At 37.0% G+C, this 25870-nt stretch overlaps 7 protein-coding genes across 8 annotated transcripts; 5 read left to right on the forward strand and 2 right to left on the reverse strand.

Annotated features, from left to right (window-relative positions):
* Nucleotides 1-728: 728 nt before the first annotated feature.
* On the forward strand, nt 729-2249 carry LOC124177737 (cytochrome c oxidase assembly protein COX11, mitochondrial). The gene is made up of 3 exons (XM_046560491.1): nt 729-1243; nt 1322-1645; nt 1945-2249. Exons 1-3 carry the CDS (start codon nt 1022-1024, stop codon nt 2095-2097), a joined length of 699 nt encoding a protein of 232 aa, XP_046416447.1. The 5' UTR covers nt 729-1021; the 3' UTR covers nt 2098-2249.
* Nucleotides 1974-6823, reverse strand: LOC124177735 (tektin-3-like). Its single transcript, XM_046560489.1, has 9 exons — nt 6675-6823; nt 5440-5585; nt 4553-4804; nt 4239-4471; nt 4043-4152; nt 3802-3950; nt 3351-3573; nt 3112-3266; nt 1974-2809 (listed from the first exon to the last, which is right to left on the reverse strand). Exons 3-9 carry the CDS (start codon nt 4798-4800, stop codon nt 2599-2601), a joined length of 1329 nt encoding a protein of 442 aa, XP_046416445.1. The 5' UTR covers nt 4801-4804; nt 5440-5585; nt 6675-6823; the 3' UTR covers nt 1974-2598.
* On the forward strand, nt 5665-8691 carry LOC124177736 (cytosolic Fe-S cluster assembly factor NUBP1 homolog). Its single transcript, XM_046560490.1, has 7 exons — nt 5665-5820; nt 6261-6502; nt 7234-7335; nt 7476-7566; nt 7687-7952; nt 8051-8237; nt 8330-8691. Exons 1-7 carry the CDS (start codon nt 5790-5792, stop codon nt 8380-8382), a joined length of 972 nt encoding a protein of 323 aa, XP_046416446.1. The 5' UTR covers nt 5665-5789; the 3' UTR covers nt 8383-8691.
* Nucleotides 8692-8859: 168 nt separating this feature from the next.
* Nucleotides 8860-10298, forward strand: LOC124177739 (active regulator of SIRT1-like). Its single transcript, XM_046560495.1, has 4 exons — nt 8860-9516; nt 9633-9722; nt 9807-9955; nt 10157-10298. Exons 1-4 carry the CDS (start codon nt 9450-9452, stop codon nt 10277-10279), a joined length of 429 nt encoding a protein of 142 aa, XP_046416451.1. The 5' UTR covers nt 8860-9449; the 3' UTR covers nt 10280-10298.
* LOC124177738 (nicotinamide riboside kinase 1) lies at nt 10198-11715 on the forward strand. 2 transcript variants are annotated; one of them, XM_046560494.1, is made up of 2 exons: nt 10198-10338; nt 11102-11715. In XM_046560494.1, exons 1-2 carry the CDS (start codon nt 10314-10316, stop codon nt 11584-11586), a joined length of 510 nt encoding a protein of 169 aa, XP_046416450.1. In that variant the 5' UTR covers nt 10198-10313; the 3' UTR covers nt 11587-11715. The 2 variants fall into 2 exon arrangements, with proteins under 2 accessions (XP_046416450.1, XP_046416449.1); XM_046560493.1 differs by lacking the exon at nt 10198-10338 and having other exon boundaries at nt 10560-11715.
* On the reverse strand, nt 11297-14802 carry LOC124177733 (COP9 signalosome complex subunit 3). Its single transcript, XM_046560488.1, has 4 exons — nt 14535-14802; nt 14002-14262; nt 13189-13913; nt 11297-13100 (listed from the first exon to the last, which is right to left on the reverse strand). Exons 1-4 carry the CDS (start codon nt 14608-14610, stop codon nt 12804-12806), a joined length of 1359 nt encoding a protein of 452 aa, XP_046416444.1. The 5' UTR covers nt 14611-14802; the 3' UTR covers nt 11297-12803.
* A 2479-nt stretch (nt 14803-17281) lies between these two features.
* Nucleotides 17282-25422, forward strand: LOC124177211 (dynein regulatory complex protein 11). The gene is made up of 10 exons (XM_046559355.1): nt 17282-17785; nt 19064-19274; nt 19417-19694; nt 19939-20248; nt 22092-22376; nt 22686-22930; nt 23001-23288; nt 24788-24880; nt 25027-25144; nt 25228-25422. Exons 1-10 carry the CDS (start codon nt 17282-17284, stop codon nt 25335-25337), a joined length of 2442 nt encoding a protein of 813 aa, XP_046415311.1. The 3' UTR covers nt 25338-25422.
* Nucleotides 25423-25870: the final 448 nt, after the last annotated feature.

Below are 25870 nucleotides of genomic sequence, written 5' to 3' on the forward strand. Positions count from 1 at the left end.
ACTTGAATGTGGAGTTCGCCCCAGATATCAGTGTTTAGTTTGTAAGAAAAAATTCAAGCATCGTCATCACTTGCACGACCATCAGCGTACTCATTTGCGTACCGGTTTGAGAACAACGCAAATCTATGAACAAGTGTATAATATCTGATGAGATCGCATCAAAATTTTTTAGATATATCGAAGAACGTATTAACGTAAGTTTGGAGCGAATTGTAGTGATGTGATTTTTTGTACAGTTATATAGATTAATTTAGTCATTGCAACATCGCCACACGTGTTACATTATCTGTTTATTATACATATCCTTACAGCTTATTTGGTCAATCTACGTTAGAAAGAACTACCGAAATTTAAATTTAACTTGTAAGTAAAAATCTGATAAGTTGTTGCTCGGTCCAAAGTACTAAGCTATACGTATGCATATAAAGCCAAAGTAACCCAGGTACTTGTTGACTCGGTAAATTAAAGCTAAGTTAAAACAATAGAAAACGAAACGATTTGATTTATTTACTTTACTGAAAATCAACCGATAACTGATAATAAAAGGTCCCCAAATTTCTATCCAATGCGCGAATGAACGACGAATTTTATATTATTATCAACGAATAGTAGTTAGCATTATCATCGCCGTCTCTCAAACCTGTGTACTTCGGAATAGTAATACAAATTTCAATTTTCAAATTATACCTAAATTCGAATCGTTCTTAACTGCAGCTCTCGATATCTCGATGATCGATTTTAGAGTTAAACTTACACGAGCTGATCAGAGCAAGCAGACGAGCAAGAGATTCACTATCAGTAAGCAGCCGAAAGCGACCGTCGAACGGATAAGTAAGCGAATAACAAAAATAAAATGATTTGCGGCGAACGTATCGTTCGAAAAAGGAATCCGATTGATAAAATATAAACAAACTTGTGGAGTTCCAAGTGAGTGAAATGCCGACAAATTTTTGCTAGACTACACCAGGTTAGGTTAGGTTAGATTCGTTAGAAAGTGAAGGTAACCTAAAACAGCGAGAAAATGTATTACCGAACGTGTCGTGGAATCGCGTTAATGCGAAACAGACAATTTAGCACAAACGTTGGTAAAAATTTATTCAAAGAATACGACAGCTCGAAATCAACGGTACACAGTGAAAGGAAGACAAATCTTCGCGCCACTCTCCACTACGTCACAGCAGCGGGTGTTCTTGCTGTTGGTTTGAGCTACGCCGCTGTGCCTTTGTACAGGCTGTTTTGTCGGGTATGAATACCTTCGTTTAATTTGATCCACTTTGATCTTTGTAATTTTCTTCTCTTTATGAATATCCGCTATCCTTAGGCGTACAGTTACGGTGGAACAACAGCGACTGGGCATGATGCCTCCAAAATAGAAACTATGAAATCGATCCAGAATCGCCAGTTCAAAGTCAGATTCAACGCAGACGTCGGCGCTAGCATGAGGTGGAACTTCAAGCCGCAACAAAATGAGATTGACGTTGTGCCCGGAGAAACTGCGCTCGCATTTTATACTGCTACAAATCCATCGGACAAACCTGTCATCGGCATATCCACTTACAATGTTGTTCCGTTCGAAGCTGGCCAGTACTTCAATAAGATACAGTGTTTCTGCTTCGAGGAACAAATGCTGAATCCACATGAACAGGTGATTTGAGCTAAATCGTCAGATATCCTTGTGTATCCTAATAAGTTCCAGTCAATTTATATGAAATTACAAAATACATAGGACAATTAAAAAAGGGGTAAAACACAAAAGAATAAAAACTGTTAAAAAATGGTATTAAATGCTTTTAGATTAGTTTTAGAACTTTTAATATTTTGGTATTTTTAGTGTGGCAGTGGTAGAGAGATCGAGTATTTTTTTAATAATGTTTTGGTACTCTTCTTCGACTCATCATTTATATCTAAAGATGAAAATAAATGGCTTGCTAATCTGTTTATCAGGTGGACATGCCGGTTTTTTTTTACCTGGACCCGGAGATTGTGGAGGATCCCAAGCTGGAATATATTGATGAAATAACGTTATCCTACACTTTTTTTGAGGCCAGAGATGGTCTGAAACTTCCCCTACCTGGCTATGCTAATAGGCACTCGTAGTAACGTTTGATCGAATCGATTATTTATTCAATAGGTAATTATGTAATATCCTATTACGAAATATTAGCGCAAATTACTGTATAGACAACATATATGTATATATATTTATATATTCTAATATACATGTATATACATACGTGTATTTGAAGATTTTTATCGAATGTTTACTGATTACATTATTTTTGCTGTGAAATTATCACATACCCTAAATATCCTTTAGGAGTGTATTTCTTTTTCATGATTATCAAGAACTATCGCTAGATACTTTTAATGATTCGTTATGATTGGACAACATTTGTGGTATTTTTGTTTGTTATTTTTTTTCTTCACTCTTTTTTTTCCGGCAGGCATCGCTCCTAATTACTCAATACTGAGCAATCTAAATCCTACTCTAAACTGTTTCTAAGCACCTGACTAAACGTGAATGAATTCATCATTTTATTAAGTTACATTAAGTTCCTTCTAAAAAGCTTTTAATAACTGAGCTATCAGAGCGTGAAACTAAAATCTAAAAAGTGCGTTCACTGGGTAAGCACGCCTGAGCCCAGCTACTTTTTCTTTATCGATATACATGGCATCAATTTTTAACGCCAAGTCGTGCTCCATTGAGTTCCGCGTTCTCAGCAATCTCTGGTGTTGGTTTTCCAACTCTTTTAACATTTTATACATGCGTTCGACCTGCTGGTTTATTCCTTCGATTTCTTTCTGTAAGCTGCAAAATGACGGTTCGCAGTAATTGATAATAATCAGGCAATCAACGACCAAGATAATTTCAAAAAGTTGAACACCTCGACAGCGAAGAATCTGACAATAGATAATATCAGAGACTTTGGGACTGTTCAACACTGATAATTTCACAAGGGGAAAATCTACTGCAGAAAGGGAGACATATCGTTTAAAACAGTAAGAGCAGGGCTTGTTGAAAATATCCAACATATAATCTTGGATTGTGTATGTGGGTAACAATAATTAATTGAAAAAATATAAAGGGCGATGAAAATTTGTCTCACAAACCTTAACTGTGCATAATCTCTACATAGTTCAAGTTCTGGTCGATGGAGCCGAGCCTCGAGTCGAGTGTGAGCTACCTTGAGAGCATAACTTTTGTCAGCGATTGCCTTGCGTGTTAATTCCAAGTTCTTTTCCACATCAAATATCTCCTGCTGAAGCTGTAAGGGCCGAAAAAATCAATTAGTTAATTACTGATTGGTTGAGAATTAGTAGTTTATCAATTTAACAACAGTTTACGTTACTTTGTGCAGGTGCTGTTTCAACATGTTTTTTGCTTCTAACAACTCAGAAGACCTGCGCGATAGTGCATTGTTCGTATTACTCCAAGAATCCCACATCTCCTGGGCAACTTGATTTATTAAAGCCTCAGCGTCACTTCGAAGTTGGCATGATTTTGTTCGCTCAGTCTGCGATTTTTGCACAATTCTATTCGCTGCTTCGGCCCATGTTTCCTGCTCAATTACGCTAGAAGGTATATCGCTCGGATTGAAATTTTTTCCTCATATAGTGAAAAGAAATCTGTATAATGTGCGGTGTTTACAAAACTTGTATATACTATTACTCTACGTGCCAAGAATTTGATGCTCTAAATGCTTTGGCCGTTAATGCATAATTTCACAAGTGATCTTGATGTTTGAAACACATCGTAAAGGTACAACTAAACGTGAAATAATATTAAAAACTGGCTTATACCATCCGTCAAACTTTTCAATCCCCGCACAATATTGCAGTCCTCGACTATAATTATTAAGCTGATGACAAACTGTATCTATACCAAGCGCACCTTCTTTATTTTTCAAATCAAGCTCCAGCTGATTCTGCGATGCTCGGCTATTTCGCAACTGAGGAGTATGATGTTTAAGATTTACTTGAATAGATACAGGACATGAAACCAATAATTAAACCAGATCATGCATCAAGTGTATTTAGATACCTGGTCTTTGCATTTATCAAGGCAGATTTCAAGCTTTCTTTGACTGTTTTTCAAATTTTCTATCTCCTTCAATAACGATTTTTCACTTTCATCGTGAACAAGTTCAGTCCCTAAATGAAAATTTTCATGTTGATACCACAAACGAGGAACTGTTTCGTAAATTCTAATCAATAAATTACTACTATACCACAAATACCTTTTCTAGATTCTCGGTGGTACAAACATTCTTCTGCGATATGCAAAGGTCCTTCAATATCGTGCAATGCTTTTTCCAACAATTTTCTACAATCGTATAATCGCTCGTTTTCCATAATAAGCCTTTCAAGCTCGGAGGCAACCTCATTACGCCAGAACATTACGTCGGTTATTCTTTCGCCAATTTTTCTGCCTGTTTCTCTCTGGCCTTGATGTATCTTTTCCTCAGCCTCCCTGAGGCGCAACATTGTGAGATCTCTCAGGTCTGAAGAATATTACACTTCTCACAGGGTTGTACGATTTTTTAACACTCACCTAATAACTCGCACAGTATCATTTCTCAATCGCTCCGCGTAGTGTCTGTTCAAATCTGCCTCGTTATAGTACTTGACTTGCTTCTGAAACCATTCGTTCGGTGTGTATTTTGTGTACAATGCCGATTGTAAAGCGTGTGCAGGATTCCGTTGATATCCGGCTACCAAGTTGGGAAATCGCAAAGGTTGAGTTGCCATATTATCTGTTATGTAGTATGCGTCAGCTGGTCGTTTCATCGTGCACTGCATTGATCTGTAGATTCGAATCGAACGAGATATATGAAAGATCCTCTAAATTTGGCTACAAATTTTAATCGTGCTTCTGTACGTCAAGTTTCGAAAACAAATTCTTATGTCTCTTTAAAACCCATCTACCCAGATATATTTGTTCACTGTTCTGGCAAAAACTTGTTTGTAAATGCCGAACTATGGAGTATTAACTAACTTGATGTGTAAAAGTGAATATAAAAAGCTTTATTTTTTTTGAAACTATAAATTTAAAGGTTTTGAAAGGAAGTCACTTCACCAGCACTTGTATAGCAATGCAGTTTGTTGGATCAATAGGATGGTGTTCCAGTAACACAAAGAAAATCAATGGAATTCCTTTACAAGCACCATCAATAGCCTTTATTTAAATAGAAGTGCAGAGGCATGCAATTCTGGGTAATTGCTATTGATGCAAATCAGAGTTAGACAACATCATCAATCCCATTAATATCAGTAAATAATTACACATTCAAAAAGCAGGGAATACAAAAGTAAGTTGAAAATGAAATAAAACATCTGCTGTAGAAGGAGGCAAATACAGATCAGTTGACTTATCGCGAGGATCTCAAACAATTTTCTCTACGTTTAAAGTAATTAGTTAGTAATTCATCAAGCTCTCACAGCGGCACGACTTCTACGTTTTCATATCCAGCATTTGTATGTCAGGGACGAGGCTTGGCTATTTCATGGCATTGGCTGTATTGAATCGGAACGGGAGGTACGATACGAGGCATTGCTCCACCTACGGCTGTCCACGGTTGGATTTGCTGTGAAAATATGAATAATATTTGTTTATAAAGAAGACTGCGTAAAGAATGAGCAAATAATTATATCAGATTATGGGATTCAATTTGAACTGGTATTCAAATATCGCGATTAATTAATATTGCAAGAACAATACAAAAGTTAGAATTGTGGCGAATTTGCAACGATTAAAAATTCAAATTACCCGCCAATGATTAGAGGTCAACATGGCTGACGTTAAGACGGAGGTGCCTGAACGTAAATATATTCATTTAAGTTTTCTACCGGAATTATTACAGATTCAAACGTACAAGCTATACATGCTACGGTATTTGATCAATATAAACAATTTGAGATATCTTTATTCAGTCGACAACTTTTCGGAGTTTAAATATGCATCCAAATTGAAGTGGAATCCAATTTTTAGGTTATGATAGAAGCATAACGTGACGTCTTGTCTTTTAATTAAATTGTTGAATATAGAGTACGTAAACTTTCCGTTACAATGTAACGATAATTATCGACGTTACAAAACTTGCTGCGAAAATTTTGTTTCTAGTTCCCTTGTCTGTGCTTGATACACTTACGTACTTCACAACAGATTTCGATTTGATAGTTGACCATAATTCTTTTAGTTTTGTATATAATGTGTTTTTCTCATAATGGATATTTTGTACACTTTTATGTTATTCTTTCAGATTGCCCAGGAACGCAGAGCAAAGATGCTGGAAAAGCTTCTGCCTGCGCCGGCTGTCCTAATCAAACAATATGCTCTTCGGGCGAGGCAAATAAAATTGATCCAGGAATAGAGCTGGTCAAGGAACGGCTTTTGTCCGTTAAACATAAAATTTTAATACTCTCTGGAAAAGGTGGAGTTGGGAAGAGCACAATAACTTCACTTGTCTCACGGGCATTGGCTGCGGATGATTTGGAACGAAATGTAAGAATCGAGAGCTTCTCTTTTAAATTGACAACCCACTAGCATACTTATTAAATGTTAAAATCGTACTTGCAAGTCAATCGTGTTCTGGTTCAAATGTTTGGGTGAAAACAACCCGCAAATGAAACTTGTTTTACCACAAGAAATTTATCAGTGCCAGAATCAGACTCACCCTTCTTCCCAAACCGAGAATATCCAAATGATTCTCAACGTACATGTTAGGCAGAACTGTAAATGGTAGGCAATAGTTTAGGCTGTGACCTGCTGTAGGGAAGACTGAGGAAATGATATCTGTAGCCTGCTTATGTTGTGTCAGGTTGTGTCAGGGTCTTATTGATTTCTATAGTCAGGCCTTCAACTGAACTCAGTGAAATTAATTTAGGTCACATGATCTTTTGTCATACTGGAGTAACTGAAACTCACTATTCTCAGATAAAATATAAGTATTTGTTCATTTTCTTTTCTTCTCTTAATGATGAAAATGGTCACCAATGATTTTTACCAAGTAAAGTTTTGATAGTGAGTGATATTTCATTTTATTGTATAGAAAACAAATACTGAGTTATCTGGGGCAGCATTAAAGTATGTAGTTGGAAACTCGGAAAACTTTACAATTTACTTACCATTTTAATAATTATATGTATTCTTACATTTTCTAACGATGTTTTCATTTAATATACGAATTTACTCATAATGGATAGTTTAAATGCAAATCTGTTATTTTTTTGTAGGTCGCAGTTTTGGATATAGATATTTGTGGCCCTTCTCAGCCCAGGGTACTTGGAGTATTGGGAGAACAAGTTCATCAAAGTGCTTCCGGGTGGTCTCCAGTTGTAAGTTTGTTGAAATAACATTGGACGCATTGATTCTTGTGAATTTCTCTTGTTACTTATACTTTTATCAACTTGAGATTTGAAGTTAACATATTTGACAAATGAAAAATTCATGTCTATTTTTATCTCTTTCGTTGCAGTACATTGAAGACAATCTATCCCTTATGTCGATTGGTTTTCTACTGGGAAGCGCAAGCGATGCAGTAATATGGAGAGGGCCGAAAAAAAATGGTATTCCATTTTGTTATCATGATAAAGATAGTAGACGATGCTCAGTCCAAGCGGAAAACCGACCTCTGGTTTCCCAAGGTCTCATCTTGTTCTAAGGGTAAAAATTGATATCCCTCGCAGGTATGATAAGACAATTTTTATCAGACGTTGATTGGGGAAGTTTGGACTATCTGATACTGGACACGCCGCCCGGTACTTCCGACGAACACCTGTCTGCAACGTCGTACTTGAAAGCTGCAGGGATCACAGGAGCTCTGGTCGTAACAACACCACAGGAAGTTGCCCTACTCGACGTAAGAAAAGAGATTGATTTTTGCAACAAGGTCAAAATCCCGATTATTGGTATAATCGAGAATATGAGTGCGTTTATCTGCCCCAAGTGCAAGGTGAGATCATTAAAGCAATTATTGCCCCTGTTTTGCGATCGATTCTTTCCCTCAATCGTAAGGTTTTTGTGCAACTTCTGGTATTATCGTTCGTTTAGAATTCCGCTGAAATATTCCCAGCATCGACAGGTGGAGGTCGTCAATTAGCCAAGGATTTGAACATAGAATTCTTGGGATCAATCCCACTGGATCCACTCCTGGCAAGATGTTGCGACGAGGGTAAAAATTTTATGACTGAAATGCCAGACTCACCAGTCGTGGCCGTGCTATCGCCTATGATTCAAAGTAAGCCTTCTTTTCTGTTTGCCTTTACATTGCAAAAATAGTAATTCACTTAATAAATCCAAGTTGAGTTTTATTTCAATTTTCGTTTACAGGGATCATACAGAAGTGCGAGAAGACCGAAGTCAGCTCGGCAGTGGACGATTAACATCAGCCAACATTTCCATCTACACTACGGTTACAAATATCGTAAATTATCTTCTTTGTAAAAAAGTACCCAGGTATTTGCGAAAGTCAGAACCTGATGCAATACTGGTGGGTATGTGGTGAATGTTAATGTCCCTAGCGCATGATATGATTGCTACGCTCGAATTAGACTAGCATCAGCCTCGGAAACGGACGAGATTCGTATAAGAATTTTATTCGCAAAGAAACGTGCGGGGTAAGACGTATATTTTAATAGAATAATATTTATCTATTAAAATTTTATGCGAAAAATAAATGTTGTTACATTAAATTTATATTTATAAACATAATAAGTACGATTCTCCTAAGAAATGCGAAATTATGCCGATGTTACGTTCCACGATTGTAAGAAGCTACGGTGTTTTTTTTTTCCACCAGACATATTTTCGTCCCGTTCTGCGCTGACCATAGGAAAGCAGTCTTGAAAATATACGCGCTGTCTACAACCCATGTGGAGATTTTCACACTTTAAAAACTGTGCTTTAGAATGTGCGCTCAGCACTGACCTAGGAACGCGGCGCTAAACATTTCTAAATGCGAATAATGGTAAATCCAACGGGCTTTCATATGGTCGGAGAACGTGATTCGTTCTTAGAGATGGCTGTGCAGGTTTATTAATATCCGTAACAGGAACACACCTTATCTTACACCATGCAGTAATTACTTCGTGTCTTACCGGTCTTACCATTGACTTTCTTTATAAGCCTATGTGTCTTACACCATGCAAGGCATTTTCGAATCTAATCTAATCGAATTGATTAATAAGGTTCGGTCCGCTAGATGGCGACAGCATTACGAGTCAGAACGGCGCTCAGAAGCAATAAGGGTCGCAATCTGATTGGCGCTTAGTAATCAGGGTCCAATGTAATTGGTGCTTTATGGCACTTTTGCTGAAGCAACGTCATTTTAATTTTCCCTTTATAGTCACGCCTCTACTCTTAATATATTTAACAAGCTATGCGATACCGCATGCAATTTATCGATTACATTCCGATAATTTAAGGATCCACTGGTCTTCCTGATCTAGAAATGTCAACATCCCTCGTGCGTAAGAGTCTAGAAATTTTGGGCTGTGACGACGACGACGTGAAACGAGGTAAATATGTGTCACCCGTGTCAACTGACACAACCTAACCTAACTTAACTTGACTTAACTGCCGGATTCACGCTTGTGAAAAATATGAAATATATACGACGTTATCATCGTTCCAGGCAGAAAGAAGAGGGCGAAAAAAAGCGAAGGCGTTCTGGACTTGATTCCAGCAAATCAGAGGATACATAACAACAAGAAGGGTAAAAAAGGTAGGCTGTCTCTCAGTGAACGATAATTAACCAATGAAAAAAGATTCGCCAAGTATATCTACAATTGTTTTGAGGATGTTGTAGAACAAAACATTTGTCCAAGTCGGTCTAAAAAGATTGGGATTAAAGAGGCAAAGCTCAGACTGAGCACGAAGATTGATGAGACAGATAAAAATATCGAGAGGCTACTTCTGCTTAGCGGTAATCGCATCGATCCTGAGACTTCGGAAAAGGTATTTTTCTGAAGCTTTTTATATTTTAAAAATTTGTTTCACAAACTGGCGTGAGGTAATATTGCAATTTTTCAGCATCGATGTTTCCTTAGAAATATTGATATTTAATTCAAGTGTTATTGTAAGAAGCATTTTATAGCATTTTGTTTTGGTTTTGCAATACAAATACTACATGTCACCCTTGCTATTCATATATTACAGCTTTTGAAACGGGCTTTGAAGAGACGTTATGTTCTGAAAGAAACTGAGCCTGCAGAGTCTGAGCAAACTGCGTTCACCGAAGAAGACTTCAAACAGTTTGAGAAGGAGTATCAAGTAGCATAACTGCAATAAGCCGTCTGTTGGATCAGGCGATAGGATGCTCAGTAGCGATAGAGTAAATGGTAAAGTGATCCTTATTTTGGCTTTCTGTTTTTTCGTTTATTATACAATCTGGGTGATAGGATTGCCCTTCATCGACGATAGTTGGCTGAGATCGTTTTTCTATTCATCAAATATAGCTCTCATCGTACCAGCTGTATCAGGTCTCTTGTTTATTGGGGGTTTAGTATTGTTTACGTTATATCACGTCAGACCCTACCTTCAACATTGCAATCGAACAAAGTAATGCAGTGACGCGTTCGTCAAGTAGCAATAATTTATTATTATTCGGTGGATTGTACCTGCATTGTTGATTGGGGTAGAATTTTTCAGCACAAGACATCAAAGAAAAAGGAAATCAAACAAAACAAACATACATTACGTAATTGAGTTACATAACACGTGCATACGTATGCGCCCATGAACCAACTGCCCTGAGATAGCTGTATGCAACTTAAATTAGTATCATCGTATTCTTGGATTAGTATCGGAGTACCGTTTGTTGAATAAGTGACCAAGTTTAGCGTCTTTGTTTACTTTATTATCAAACTGTGGTGGTGGAATAAATTGTTGGTAGCTTCATATTGGTATTCTGGTTTCAACAAGTGAGACGATAAGATTACTTCGCGAAATATAGAAAAATAAAAATAACTACGATGAGCGACTGGCTGATTGTTGGAATATCCGGAGTTACGTGCAGCGGGAAAACGACTCTGTCTAAAGAAATAAATGCCAAGTTAACCAACTCTGTAGTTATAAGTCAAGATGATTATTTCCTACCGACAGATAGCCCACGGCACACTTTTATACCTGAATTGAATCATATTAACATGGACATAATCAGCAGCTTGGATATGGAAAAAATGCACAATGACATATTGCAAGTAATTCAGGATTTTGAAACGGGAAATGGCGATGGGAACTGTAGAACTACTAGGAGAGTATTGATCGTTGAAGGATTTCTCATTTTTAGCTACAAACCAATATCAGATTTGACCAATTTAAAGTATTTTATTACCCTTGACAAGGATGAGTGCTGGAAGAGGCGAGAACTTCGCACGTACCTTCCACCAGACGTTCCGGGTTATTATGAAAAAATTGTATGGCCAGAATACTTGAAACATAAGTCAGAAATAATAAATGACAGTAGTTTGAGCGAAGTTAAATTTATCGATGGATCAAGATCAAAAAAAGATATATTCGATGAGGTTTACAGTGCAATTAAGTGCCTAATGTGTAAAGAATGTAGCGAATGTACACAGAGCTTGTAGAGTTCCTCATGAAATTATAGGTGGATAAATGATGATTTGTATTGTTATAATATAAATAAAAAGAAAACCTACAAGTTTTCCTTAGAGCGCAATTGAATAAATACATTATCGAATGTGCATTCAATAATATATGTCATTTTACAGTTTTCCTTAAGGACTTGTCCTTCTGACCGTGTTCCTCGTGCAGTGATTGTTAATCACCGATCCAAATATCCTTGCAACGACCTAAACTCCTGCAGCAAAGTAATCAGCAACAACTTTTTTGAGACTTTTCTCATCGAAAAGATGCAACTAACGGATGCTTAGATTACATAATTCTACAAGAAAATTTGTGAGTCAAAATTAATACTTTCCATTTTTATCTCGAATATTACAAGTCACAATCAACATTCGTTAACTTGGGCAATGACTGAATCAGTATTTTGTAACTTGTAATTCTTCCGTTTCCTGTTGACGCTTTTGGAAAATAACATTGACTTCACAGTGAATACAGAATAGCGAATTTACTGCACTATGCTTATTAAATATTATTTCGAGTCAGTGAATTCACAAATTAACGTTGACTAGATAAATACCTGCTATAAATATTCAGAATATCTATTAAATATATTAGTATTGTGCCTTGGTACGCATTTATTAATAAAAAAATTCAAATTCCGAATAAATACCAGAAATGGTGAAATAGGTAGTTATCGATTGTTAACGAAAGCTGACGTATAATAGAATTCGTTGGCAACTTTAAATAAAGCTTATTTCAGAAAAGCCAATGCAATTTTAGTTTCGAACTTAGAATCTAGTTTTATTTGCAAAAACAGTTTTTAGTTGCAATAGAAACAAAGGTTAGAAATAACATTCCATACTTAGAATTCATCCGTAGATTACAAGACTTATTTTGACATTTAACACACCGTAGTTTCTAAAGACAAATAATTGGTAATTGTTGTGACAATTTTTAGTACACTATATATCAATTAGGCAGTTGTATTATCAGCGATGAGGTTTGTAAAAAGTGCGAATAATAGTAAACAAAAAAATTTGCTTTACAAATTTGTTTAATTATGGTTAACTGAAATGAGCTTTAACATTTTCTTTCCTTTTCTCGATGTGGCTTTTTGAAAATGATTTTTCCCTTCTTTTTTTCCATTTTTTGTTTTTTTTTTTTTTTTTTTTTTTTTTGTTTTTGTTTTTTAATAAAGATAACGCACGATCATGGTATGTTACATGGAGTAAGTGCTATGTTTAGACTGTCCTTGGGTATTGGTTACATTGGTATGTACGGGACCTGTCAATGGCTCATCTTGATCTACATGACAGCACACTTTACGCACATATTGAGGTGCCAAAAGCACTTCTTCCTCCATCTCTAGAACCCGTTTATCGAGCTCCGTGCAAGCTTCCATTTCTTTTTCAAGCCTGGCGAGCATTTCGGGTGAGTTATACTTCTCGGGATCGTCGTGAAACACGACCATTCCATCTTTCTGATTGATCGTTGCAAATATCTCGCCGTCTTCAATCTGAAAAAGAGATTATGCAGCCGCTTAGTAAAGTTGCTTAGCCGCAAAGCAAAAATGACGTGAGTGGCCAATCGAGCATGCTTCTCACCATGTTTAGAATATATTGCTCAGCCTCAGTGGGCCCGGGAAGTTGTGCCCTGCTAGCAACGTCCGTAAGACTCAGGGTGAGGAAAGTTTTGGTGAGTCTCTGTATGTTCTTTTTGTACAAGTAGCGTAGGACTTGTTTCACCAATCCCCAGTTGTGATCTCTGACAAACAGCTCTTGGTGCTTGGTCATCACAGTGTTAACTTGTGCGCAGCTATTGGTCAAGTAGGCCGTCGCGATATCGTGATACCCCTGACTCAGTGGCTTGATAAACCTGTTAACGATCTGACTCGCATACTTTGGTATGGTCACTATTTTACCATGAAGAATCAACGACACCAGCATGTACTTTTTGTACGCCTCCAACATTATGTGGCTCACCGACATCGCAGGGGTCGTTATGCAGACCTCGAAAAAGTACAAGGCTCGATTGTAGTTTTTCAACGCCGTGTATATCATTCCACCGTAATAATAGTATAGCAAAAAGTATTTCGTGTCGAATTGTCCACCCTCTTGACTTATACCGGTTATATCAGTATCCAAAAACTCTAGCGCAGGCTTGAAACACTTTGAGAGTAAACACAGCTGGCACAAATCTGCGTGTATAGATGTCAGCTGGCTGTCGAACAGTTGTATTTTTCGTATTGCTCTGCGCAAGAGGTCGACACCTCGCAGAGGCATTTGCAGGTCTATCAAAAGTTGGCTTAAAAGGTGGCATAATTCTGTGTCTGAAAAAATATACGCCATATGTTAATCATCGATGATGATGTATCGTAGAAGCAGCTAAATAGTGACCAAGAATGTAAAAATTATCACATGTATCCGGGGCGAATCTGACTTGCTCCCCGTTGCATCCTACGATGAAGTCTTGGACCTGATTCAACAGCGGCTTGTAGGCATCTGGGTTGTTTGCTCCGTTGGCATTTGGCAGGGAAAGTTTTACGCAGAGGACGGCTAGGATTCCCAGTGAGTGTTGCTGTAGGTCAAGTGTTTCTAAGACATTATCTAAATGTGGCCCGTTTCTTGCGAGCGTGGTCGTAGATTTATTGATAATGTCACAGAGCTCTCTGAAGTTGCCTGCGAACATGAAGAAAAGAATTTTTAAAACGCGAGGACAGAATAAAGAGCAAAATATGTAATTTTTATTTTCTTCAGTTTTGCTCGGTAGAAACTTCGAAATTTTTCAACCGGTGGGTCAAATTCTACCCGACCGGTGTTCAAAAGTTTAGATTTCAATTTTCCGATCACCTATCGCTGTTTCACAGGCAAAAAACGATCATGCGATTAGCACTATTGAGGTTATGTACCCGGTTATCTCAATTCTTTGTTCTAACCAAATTGGCTCCTACCTTGCGTTGAGAGCGTACGGACATTATTTACAAATAGCTCGAGTGACGATGCCATTAGTGATGATACTTTCATCATCAATATCAAGTAACGTATTTATATTTACAACGTTTATTATATTTCTTTTCAAATTATCGGAGCCAGTGACGTTTTGAAACCTTCTACGAACACTCAGACCGCTCTGAAGCTCTCGCAGTTCTTACAGAATTCCGTCAAAGGGCTAACTTCATGATCCTTGCTCGTCGATCAACGGATCAGTCGTCAGCTTCGGTCGTATTCGGTCGGCAAATATTTTTTTCGCTTTTTTTTTTATCGTTTCTTCAGTTTCCTATGTTTACTCTATTTACTGACAGTGTAAATACCGCTGACACACGAAATGACTTTCATCGGTAACGTTACCGACATGTTTTTGTGCTCGAAATTTAGTTCCAAGAATCTGATCAGAGTGAACGTCGCTGCTGCAGCGACGCTACTTTCAGGCTACTCACAGAATTCTGGGATGCCGAAGAGTTCAAACGTGCTCGGCTCGTACCATGTATTTGGATTTGTCCAAATTTATACTCAATTTAATGGTTCTTCCTAATTAACTCGATGTGTGGGGCTGGCCTTGGTAAGTGATTGTCATGCAAACAGTTCTAAGTCACCGAGAAGTTTGTTTTCACCCGGTATGCCTGTAACTTGTTGTTTTTTTTTCAATGGTGAACAAATAACGCTAGCGATTTGACTGTTACGTATACATCGCACCGAAGTCTATATTGGATTCTCCGTAACAGTATCGTATGCTGTACGTACGGCTTTGCGAGCTTCTCAAGTGGTAGAAGTGATCACTTTTATTGTGACCGTGGTCTTTTTTGAAAAATACACTTGCATCGACGTGACGATAAATCACCCTCGGTTATCTACAGGCAATCTATTTTTTACAGTATTATTATTCAGTTGTGGCTGTTCCTCCAAAAATTGCCGCTTTATTTCTTTTAAGCAAAGAAAAACGAGAATCTGAATTGTTTACTGGCTGTGTTGTTGAAATTTGAATTTAGCGCGTCAATTAGTGATTCAACATGGCTGACCTTGCCACTCTCTGCAGTTAAACAATGTCGAATCAAGTCAAGTCAGTGGCGCCTTCGACAGACCAACAACACGCGAATCGATTACTAAAAACGACTGTGGCGTCGGTAAGAATGATTTTTAATAATGCAATCTGGAAGCTTAGCGTAAATAGCTGAATTCTATAATTTGTTAGATGTATAGAAATTTGCTACAACGTGAACAGTTTTTCAGCACCTTTTATTCGCGCATTTAGGGGTTTTACTCTTCTTCTCCGTTATGGGTTTAACGAATTTGTATAAAAACATTGTATTTGGTTTACTCGACGTTGAGATTTTGAGTAAAAAAAAAAAAAAACGTTAGTTACATCGAAAGTTTATTCGAATTTCTACACATATTACACGTTTTACTTTATGGATCAATCTTCTATATTACCGTTCACCAGGATCCTATAACTTAGGATAAAACGTATTCGGATTGTTACATAAACGAGAGCTAAATTGTTTAATTTCAAACGATTATCAATTCCATGAACTAATCGAGTTGAAATAACATTTCAATAATGTCAGATTATAATCGATAAATAACAAACGAACGAATCAACGTCACGTTCAAGTGTTGTATGGTGCATATTATGCATGTGTTGTAAGAAAAATTAACAGATTAAAATGAAAAAAAAAAAACACTTGAAAATCTGCGATAATGACGCGCGACTTGGAGTTGCGGTCCTTCCAAGTTATTATACGACTATATAATGATATCGCGGTACTCGATACATTACACGAGAAAGTAAACATACGTCAATGGCGCATGTAAGTAATTCATTTACCTACCTTTAGGAATAATATAATACGAGACTGACTACGTCAAATGGCTCACGCATTAAATTTAAGTACTCACCGCGACATTACACTTTGCATACATCTTTCAGGTGTGAATGTCGTGATTTCGGTAATCAGAGTCAGTAAAGGAAATCGTCGAAGATTCTTATTGACCCATCAAATTATATTGCTGTACAAGCCGCGACAATGAAAATAATAGGGATGAAGTTAACAATAAGTTAGTTTAAAAGTATCATACGCATGTAATATTATTTGTATCGCATTTCACTCGATTTAACTGTTACTGTAATATAATATTTAGCTCGACGTGATTGCGTCTTGCGAAGGTATTTTCATCGGAATACGAAAAGTTTTTTTAAACGATAAACAAAGAAAAAGGCGAGAGTTTTTTTTTTTTTTGTATCAGTTCTCTTCTTCTCTTGTATAGTTATAATAATAAACGGTGAACATGAATACCTAATAAATAATCGGAATCGATTAGAATTCATTTAGCTGCATGCGCATGAGGTTGAAAAAAATGTCGTTGACTGATTAGGGATTAGTAAAAAGGAACTGTAAGAACGATTTTGTAGGAACTTGTAACACTCTATTTGGGAATACCTATACTAATGGTATAATCTGTTGAATAATCAACCGCGCTCTAAAATATAGGATTCGGAGTAATAAAGATCGTTGCGTTGCGTTGGGAAACCGCGGTTACTTGGCAACGATAAAACAATAATCTATTCGCCGCGATGATGACGCGAAAACGTTCTAAAAGCACAGTGCAACGATCTTTGTACAAAGTAAAGTGCAATATTTGAAAGAAGCGAAAGATATATTATAGTATAAAAAATTGTGTCGGAAAAAATTTGAAAAAGATAATGTCCAACGTTACGTACAACGAGTTGTGGAAAGAGACGCAGGCGAGTCTCGAGGAGATTTCACAGACCGATAATATGGTTCAAAATTCAAAGGCCCAAAAGGACAGGCAAAAGGCCCGACAAAACGTGGCCGAGCTTTACGTCCGGTACATAGTAGTGACCAACAAACTTAACCAATGTTACGACCAGGTCGTGCAGCCGCAGAAGAGGATCCTGATTAGAAAATTGCTCGACTCCTGCGTGGGCCGGGTTTTGGAGCTGAAACACGAGCTCGTCGACGTCGATTTGTCAGAGTACAATTACTACGACGATGTTTTGCTCAAGTACGAGGTCACGCCTCAGGAGGCAGAGATTCACGTTCCCACCTACTTTCTCAGGGAACGGGAGACCGAGATTAGGGAGAGGCGAAAGTTCATCGAGGATACGCTCAGGGGCCTCGGTTATTTGCACGAAGAACCCGCACCAAGGAAAATGACCGAGGTTGAAGCCATACGGTTGATACAGGTTCGAAATCATCTAGGATCAATTGAAATTTACGTCAATTATACAGCATATCTGACATGCGGAATAGGAAGTAGCCAAATTTTTTATTTCCTAGTATGAACATTTTTTAACTATCAATTTTCAAACATTTTTGACACAGCTGTTTACCGTTTCTCATTTCTGTATATATCAAAGTTCTAGACAAATTTTCAACTCTTTTTATTCTATCATTTTTTAATCGTTTAAACGAAATAGCTATTTTTTGTTAAATATGATTTTTTTTTTAGTAGTTTCATAATTAAGTGTTCACAAACGTCAGTGTTTGATATACTTGAAATTTATCCATCAAGATTCGAAAATGTTTTTCATTTCACATAGTGCCAAACACGTTCGAATTATTTGTAGGGCTACATGTATATTTATAATTTTCTTAAACAGAATAAACAAAATAGTTGAAGCAATTTTACCAATGTACACAATTTTATCGTTCAACACTGTTTACACAGAGTTGAAAATGCTTAACAATATTTTTAACGTCATTCACGTACAGAGTGAACTGCTAACGACTTGATGCTTTGATGCGCATGCCCTAAAATTCGAAAACGTATGCGGTTGTTTTATCAGGGCGGCCAACATTCATAACATCAGATGACAGGGCGCCACGATATATGTAACCTAAAAAATGTTGGCAGTCCTGTTCATCTTTTAGCGCATGCGCGTTAAACCATTCGGTCGTCCCCAATTCACTCTGTATTTAATAATAACTAATTTTTACGAATCGAAAGATGTTCAAAACACCCTCCTTTTCGGTTGGTTGAATCTTTTTTCACCAGACTGTACCAGCGCAATATGAACTCTTATTAGATTACTGCTTGAACACGATATCTGTCCATGCGCATGACGGATTAACACCGTGTTATACATATGCAAATTAATCTTTGGGCTCGATTTATGTAACCGCGATAATATGTGCGATTTATATGCCATATAGGATGCAATTATTACACTGTATCAACGAATGATGATCGATATCGGTGATTGCACAATACGAAAATTATACAAGCGTTCATATATCATTCGATTAAGCCGTTATTGTTGTTATTGGAGTATTTATAAAACAAAAAAAAAAAAAAAAGAAAGAAATTTTCGCTGTTTTTTTCTTTACACTGAATCACATTCACTTGTGATAAAAATTAGACGAATTTATCGAGCTGATTGACGTAAAAACAGCATCGGCGTCGTTGTCGATTCCGATTTTATCAGCGTATAATTGTTATAAATAAATAATATGTAATTCAGGCACACGAAAGAGCGAGGCAAGGACGCGTTCGTTTTCAATTTATGAAAGAAATAAGGGAAATGAAAGAAAGATCGATGGCGAGGCAAGAAGCGGAAGGCGATGATGCCTCGATCGGTATCTCGGCCGCTTTGAGAATTCAAAAAGTATGGAGAGGCTACACGACGAGACGAAAAATCCGCATGAGACGTATCGAAGAGATGCTTTTAATCGGTATAATTCAATTTTACCTAAAATTAAAAACAACAATTAAGACTTGAGGTTAGATGGTTCGACGATTTTCGATTTGTTTCTTGATTTTTTTCCATTCTTTGTTTTCGCCTTTTGAAAACAATTTATAAAATTTGAATCGCAGGTATGGTTCAGCCAAGCCAAGTGATAACCGATAATTTTCGGCAGTCAGAACGCGTCAAGCAATACCGACACCAAAAACAATCGGAATATCAAAAAGTTTACGAGAAATTATTGGTCGATGTCAAGGAATCGATACGAAAAGAAAGGGGGGCTATTATCGAGGAAAATTTACGTATGGAAATAAGAAATTGGATAAAAAATTACTACCAACAAACCGGTAAAATACCAGATCTTCCATCAGCCGAAAGCGGAGGATCGAGAATTATGTTTAGCCGTCAGGTAAACGGCTCTGCTTTTTTTTTTTTCGTTTCCTTGATCCTTGAATTTCTTTCAAAGTTTATCCGACGAGTTGAGATAATTTTGATTTACATAAATCAGCAAAATAAGACGACAAACTTTTTAAACGATGCTACGCATTTTGGTGCCCACTTTTCTACATATTGTTGAATACAAAATGATGAAATAAAAAATTGCAAATTTTTAATAAAAAAAGATTGAAAATCGAGGTGTACATGTAATTTAGGGTACGGAAAGCACGATAAGCAAATCGACAGCTGTGTCGTCGAAGGAGTCGAAAAAGTCGAAAAAATCTAAAACCAAAAAAGAGGGAGACCTTGAACAATCCGAGGACGAGTCCGATCCGGGTTTTAAACCAATGCCGTCAAATTTTTTGCCGGAAATAATGCAGGCGAACGCCGATTATCAGGAGACGTGGAAAAATAAGGACGAGTCCGATAATCCGGGGCAGGAAACTTACGTCGATATGATCGAGGCGGAAAAAACTCGCGAAGTTGAAGACGAGATAAGAATCGGTGTCGATCAGATGATGAGGGGTGAGATTACCCTTTTATATTTTCACCCTTAACGATACAATATTTGCATCCCATTATACACATAAGACTCGGATTAAAAATTAATATAACTGAATATTAATCTTATGAACATTTTTAATCCACGACCTTCAAGATTTCCACTTATCTGTAAAAATAAATTTTAGCAAGCTGTCTACGTAACATATTATTGCTTCGTAACGATCATTCCGAGAGTAAAGTTTTAATGGACAACTTTTTTTTTTTTTTGCTCACTTACGGCCGATGCAAAGTCCGTTTTTTGTTTTTTCTTTTTGTTTTTTGTTTTTGCCACTCACCGTCGTTGCTTCGGTTCGTCTCCGAAAGATCAGGTTTAATTTTCGATCCGAAAGAAAAGATGTACGTAGGTATATAATAATAAATTTTTATTATTATCCTCATACCTTTACAGGTATTATTCGATATTATTTTTCCCGAGTGACCGTAAAAAATAACGTTGTTATCTTAAAGGCCATTATGTAAATTCTGTTGGGTGGGGATCACGTTGTCCGTGTGTACATATGTGAACATTAATTCAGAGAGACTGCTAGTTTTTCGGCCGGGTCGATTACGTTGGTAACGCAGTTGAATATGTTGATCATGCGTCGTACGTTGTATTATCCTTACTGAAACTGCAGTGACGTCACGTCGTTTTTATTCCTCAAGGATTCATTTCGCAAACAAAAGTTCATACGACAGAGAAGAAGAAGAATGAATGCACGAAAGAAAGAAAGAATGAGAAAAAAAAAGATAAAATTCAAACTCACGCGTTCGAATTTTGTATTCTGTACAGGAAGTATGAAACACTTTTTCTCCGTACTTTATAGTGCAGCTGTAACTATAATTCGTATACATACAAGTCCACGGTTTTAATCGTGCGATTTTACAAAATGGACAATATCTTTGTCGTATACTGTACTACGTTGTACACATGTTGCATTTCACGTCAAATTAGTAGCTTATGTATCTCACCCTCTTCGATTTTAATCATTTTTTAGAATGATATTTTTACCGATCCAAAAGTGTCTCGGACAAATTTTTTTCCCAAATTTTATTTAACCATCGGTGAAATTTGAATAAAAAAAAAAAAAAATAGTCGTAAAACCAATCACGAAAACGCTATTCATAAAAATCTGAAATAATTCACTGAGGTTCTAGGATTTGAAATGTAAATTTTAAGCTGCACCACACGATCTCAATGTTTACTTGTTTTTTTTTTTTTTTCTTTTGGCAAGTATTCAGTTCTTCCATGTCGGAATTGGAGTTGACTTATTTTTTTTTTCTATTCCCCCACCTAAATAGGTGGCAGAATCAAGAAAATAATGCGATTTGTGCAATCCATTTAGGTCGAGTCGTATGAAAAAAAAAAACAAACAAACAAACAATTTCAACATGACTTTTTGGATTTCGCTCCGCCATATCAGATCCGCCATTCTGAATTTTCAAATTTTGAGTTTAGATCGGTAATCAGTGAGCCAAGAAAACCCCCCTGTACCAAATTTCATCTAAATCCGTTAAGTAGATTTGATTTGACCCCGAAAGAGTTGAATGGAATCGACTTTCTTTGGGGTACAGTTTAGAGTTGAGATAAAAATCCGAAAAAATTATAAAATTATTGTGGAATTATGTGAAGCTGATTCGGGGGGCGAGCCGATCGAAATTCAAAAATCACCTTTTTAAGGACCACCCTACTATATGTGGTATACCAAAATCGAAATACGAAAATTTTGATGAAGGTATTGATGAGACGAATGAAAGGAGTTTATTGTTATACCGATGTACGAGTAAATTCTGCAACAGTCTTTTACATCCAATCCTTCCGAAACAGACGACATTGAGGCCTTGCAGGCCGCTGTGGACAGAGACAGAGGACACAAGGGTAAACGAGGCAAGAAAACGCAGAAGCGGCTACGTCGAAGTGGAAAAAAAAACAAGAGGAAAAAGGAAAAGGATCTCACCCCAGATCGTAGCACGGAATCTCTGTTCGAGGAACTACTTACCAATGGTATAATAAAACTTCATCCCGAGGTACGGCTCGAGCAATTCAAGGCTGAAAAATCTTACGCGAATTTCGAACTGAGGGAACGAGGAAAGGATCCGCTTCCTGCTCTGGGTAAGAATACTTTATCTCAATCCTTGAAACAGATACGCACAATGAACCAAATAATCGAAGAACGTTTTTACTCCTTATCGATTACACGGTGTCCATTGATTTTTTTATAATAGACGTTTACACTTTTGATTGTAAAGATGGTTTTCAATGATTTCCAGCGAAACTGACGAAACGTTTAATCGTAATCTATGTTAACGAACCCTTAATTGTTGATCCGATTTCGGACCGCCAGTGTCAGCCGGTCCTTGGTAAAAATCTAGCAATAAAATTTTCGTCATATTCAATTTCCGAGGTTCATTGTACTTCCAGGCGACGTGAAGCAGCTGGTGACCGAATACTGCATCCTCCCTCTTGGCAACGAGGTTGTGAGACAGCTGACGCCTCTGGTAAGGTCGGTGCTTATCGCTGGGCCGCATGGAAGCGGTAAGAAAATGCTCGTGAATGCGGTTTGCACAGAATTGGGTGCAACCTTGTTCGACATAACGCCTGGCAACATCGTAGGAAAGTATCCCGGGAAATCGGGCTTGATAATGCTGCTGCATTTGATATCGAAGGTCAGAAAAATTGGCGAAGAAAAAAGACAATTCGTCGCTCACGTTTTATTCATGCGGTACCACGTTTCAGGTCTCCAAGCTTCTTCAGCCCTCGGTTATTTTCATGGACGGTGCTGAGAGGCCTTTTATTAAAAAGGTACCAAAGACCGACAGAACCGATCCGAAACGGCTCAAAAAGGATCTCCCTAAATTGGTCAAGGGAATAACCGCCGAGGATCGGGTCGTAATGATAGGGACGTCTAACAGCCCTTGGGAATGCGATCAGAAGCTTCTTTATCAGACTTACGATAAGGTCATTTTCATACCCCGCACCGATTTCGGAACAATGTCGTCAATTTGGAAGGACCTGCTCTACAAGGTTAATTCCATACTCCGTTAAGAGAAAAAAAATTTCTCATTATTTATGGCTGAAAGAAAGTTTTAGCAAAATGGGTATCGTGGTTTAAATATCGTACGAATTGCAAGGAAACATTGTACCTATTTGGCATGGTAACTATTTCGTCTGATTATCACCATCGATCTCACATTTCCGGGTTATTGCGGCGTGAAGTTTGTTTAGTTTGCTACATTTTTTTCCAATTGATCAGGACAATGTAAATTTATCGTTTCATCATCGTCAAATCAATGCGTTGAAAATGATATATATTCAATTTGTCAAATTGGTGCAAAATTTAGGCAGAGAAAAAGAAGCAAAAAAAAAAAAAAGAACCGGTTTCCGTCTATTTTGAATAATTAAAAAAGAATACAGAAAGAAATTAAAAGAATTGAGGGAAAATCGACAAAGTGCAATTTGCGCTGATTATTTTTCGGTTATTATATGGTACAATTATTGTAGCGATTATATTTACGAAACCGTGGATATATATTTGCATAGACAAACTATTACGCTGAGTATGCATTTGCGAATCTGCATTCGCGGTATGAATATTTAAATCACGATGTGTTTTATGAATAACCGGTATTTCGTTGATCTTGAATAAAGGTGATACATTGCTATGTGATTACACGTGCAGCAAAGTTCAGGAATCGAAAATCGACGGATTCTTATACCTAAGCCTAGACTCGACGCGAATATTATTATACGACCGAGTTTTGCGTATAATACCTAAAGCGAATAGAGTAACAGAGAATGAGAAGAAAGACACACGGACAAATATGGGAATCGCGTCAATCGACTTATCAAAGATGCGTTTAAACGAATCAATAATCGCCGTCACTTCTCGTTGACTAAATATTCTAATCATTGTTATCATTATTATTATTATTATTATTATTATTATAGCCCGCACAAACTGTCCGAGAAAATATTTTCCAAAATATTTACGTATATATACATATACAAAAAAATGCATCAATTTTTTGTGTTTCACAAATTTTTTTTTTTCCATATTCTTCTTTCAAAACTTTTTCATTTGACTGCCAGGTACTGCCAGTTTCAGAGTCTTATCCCTTTTCATGGTGGTGAAAAGTATCACGAAAAATCTATTTTTCCGGCTTGTTTGTTTTAAAAAACAAAATGTTAAGTATAATTTAAGCTTTCTAAAGTGTTTTTTTCACGGTTTATCAGTTGACTCTTATGTCGCGCACTGTATATACTGTGTGCGGACTCTCAATTGGGCCTGAAGACGAAGCGCGTCATTCTAGCGATCGCAAAAATATATTTCATAATTTAAAATCCAGCTTAAATTTTTATGAATGTAATGAAGCTGAACAAAGATATTATACGATGTATAAAATTCTAATCCTATCGAATAATGAACAACATTCATTATCTCTTACTTCGTCGGATCTTGTGTTTTTTGTTTTATTGAGGAAAAAAAAAAAAAACATGCAAAATAAGAAATCGTTATTTTACAGTACGCGGGTATCAGCCGACAGTTCGACACATCAGCGATGACGAAAATATGCGACGGTTTCACAGTGGGAACTGTTCTTCAGTCGATCAAAGAGGTGAGATTTATATGAATTTTTATACCGCGACAGTAAACGATAAATTTTACGAATTAAGGTTGCAGGGATTTTATCTTCTTTTCATTTTTGTTTTCTTTTGTTATCGATGTTTGATCGTGCGCACGTTTTTTCAATTCGTGAACAAGGTGATGACTACCAAGAGAATGGTTCAGCTCAGAGTTCATCCTCTTACTCACGCCGAGCTAGTAAATGCCCTGAGTACAAAAGATCCGGTATATCGTGAAGAGGAGGACGCGTTTTTGGGTATGATATGAATAAACGCGATGAAATATGTGCAAACACACGTTAATTGTTTAATAAATATGTAATTGCAAAAATCGCTGCAGCATGGTACGCGAAAACACCGACTTGTCGTAAAAAGCAGAGGGCGATAGAATTGGAATTGGAGAAACTTGAGGAGGACAATGAGAAGAAGAAGAAAAAGGGGAAAAAGTAGACGAAGCTCGCCAAAAAAAAAGATTTCCAATTGATCCAGTGAGTATAATTTGATAATCATGTGTGATTATACGAAACATATTGTAGGTAGGTACTGCAATCATTTCCAAATCCGTATAACTATCGAGCCGGATTTTAATTGGTTGCAAAGTTATACAATGGAACTGATCATTTGTTTTTTTTTCGTACTATTCGCTACCGTACGAATAGAACATCACGGATATTGTTATCCTTGGGGTTCTAAATTTGTGCATTTTATTTTAATGTTTTTCCTTGTAAATTCAAATTGGCTTGAACTTTTTAGGTAAGTAAAATATTTAATACTTTTCCTTTGCCAATTTATGTGCTGGTTATTTTTCGTTTCATTATTTACTAATCAACATCAGCGCAGATCAAAGTCCTGACACGATGTTTCGATTATTGATTCGGATATCTTTGTATGGAATACAAGGAATAATGATATACAATGTAGAATTACAAAAAATACTGAAAAGATCGTTTCGGTCACGAACTGAATATAAAAAGTGGTTGGAA

This window comes from Neodiprion fabricii, chromosome 3 (genome assembly GCF_021155785.1).
Source record: "Neodiprion fabricii isolate iyNeoFabr1 chromosome 3, iyNeoFabr1.1, whole genome shotgun sequence".
Lineage (NCBI taxonomy): Eukaryota > Metazoa > Arthropoda > Insecta > Hymenoptera > Diprionidae > Neodiprion > Neodiprion fabricii.

Coding starts and splice junctions, on each gene's coding strand:
- LOC124177211 (XM_046559355.1), top strand. CDS start 17,282: ATGTCCAACGTTACGTACAACGAGTTGTGGAAAGAGACGCAGGCGAGT. Junction 22,377..22,685: donor GGATCCGCTTCCTGCTCTGG/GTAAGAATACTT, acceptor TTGTACTTCCAG/GCGACGTGAAGCAGCTGGTG. Junction 25,145..25,227: donor AGAGGAGGACGCGTTTTTGG/GTATGATATGAA, acceptor AAATCGCTGCAG/CATGGTACGCGAAAACACCG.
- LOC124177735 (XM_046560489.1), bottom strand. CDS start 4,800: ATGCAGTGCACGATGAAACGACCAGCTGACGCATACTACATAACAGAT. Junction 3,267..3,350: donor TGAAACAGCACCTGCACAAA/GTAACGTAAACT, acceptor CGGCCCTTACAG/CTTCAGCAGGAGATATTTGA. Junction 2,810..3,111: donor AGAGATTATGCACAGTTAAG/GTTTGTGAGACA, acceptor GTCATTTTGCAG/CTTACAGAAAGAAATCGAAG.
- LOC124177736 (XM_046560490.1), top strand. CDS start 5,790: ATGGCTGACGTTAAGACGGAGGTGCCTGAAC. Junction 6,503..7,233: donor CGGATGATTTGGAACGAAAT/GTAAGAATCGAG, acceptor ATTTTTTTGTAG/GTCGCAGTTTTGGATATAGA. Junction 7,953..8,050: donor TTATCTGCCCCAAGTGCAAG/GTGAGATCATTA, acceptor TCGTTCGTTTAG/AATTCCGCTGAAATATTCCC.
- LOC124177733 (XM_046560488.1), bottom strand. CDS start 14,610: ATGATGAAAGTATCATCACTAATGGCATCGTCACTCGAGCTATTTGTA. Junction 14,263..14,534: donor CCGTACGCTCTCAACGCAAG/GTAGGAGCCAAT, acceptor TCATGTTCGCAG/GCAACTTCAGAGAGCTCTGT. Junction 13,101..13,188: donor AGCAATATATTCTAAACATG/GTGAGAAGCATG, acceptor TCTCTTTTTCAG/ATTGAAGACGGCGAGATATT.
- LOC124177737 (XM_046560491.1), top strand. CDS start 1,022: ATGTATTACCGAACGTGTCGTGGAATCGCGTTAATGCGAAACAGACAA. Junction 1,244..1,321: donor TGTACAGGCTGTTTTGTCGG/GTATGAATACCT, acceptor CGCTATCCTTAG/GCGTACAGTTACGGTGGAAC. Junction 1,646..1,944: donor TGCTGAATCCACATGAACAG/GTGATTTGAGCT, acceptor TCTGTTTATCAG/GTGGACATGCCGGTTTTTTT.
- LOC124177739 (XM_046560495.1), top strand. CDS start 9,450: ATGTCAACATCCCTCGTGCGTAAGAGTCTAGAAATTTTGGGCTGTGAC. Junction 9,517..9,632: donor CGACGACGACGTGAAACGAG/GTAAATATGTGT, acceptor TCATCGTTCCAG/GCAGAAAGAAGAGGGCGAAA. Junction 9,723..9,806: donor CAACAAGAAGGGTAAAAAAG/GTAGGCTGTCTC, acceptor AGGATGTTGTAG/AACAAAACATTTGTCCAAGT.
- LOC124177738 (XM_046560493.1), top strand. CDS start 10,972: ATGAGCGACTGGCTGATTGTTGGAATATCCGGAGTTACGTGCAGCGGG.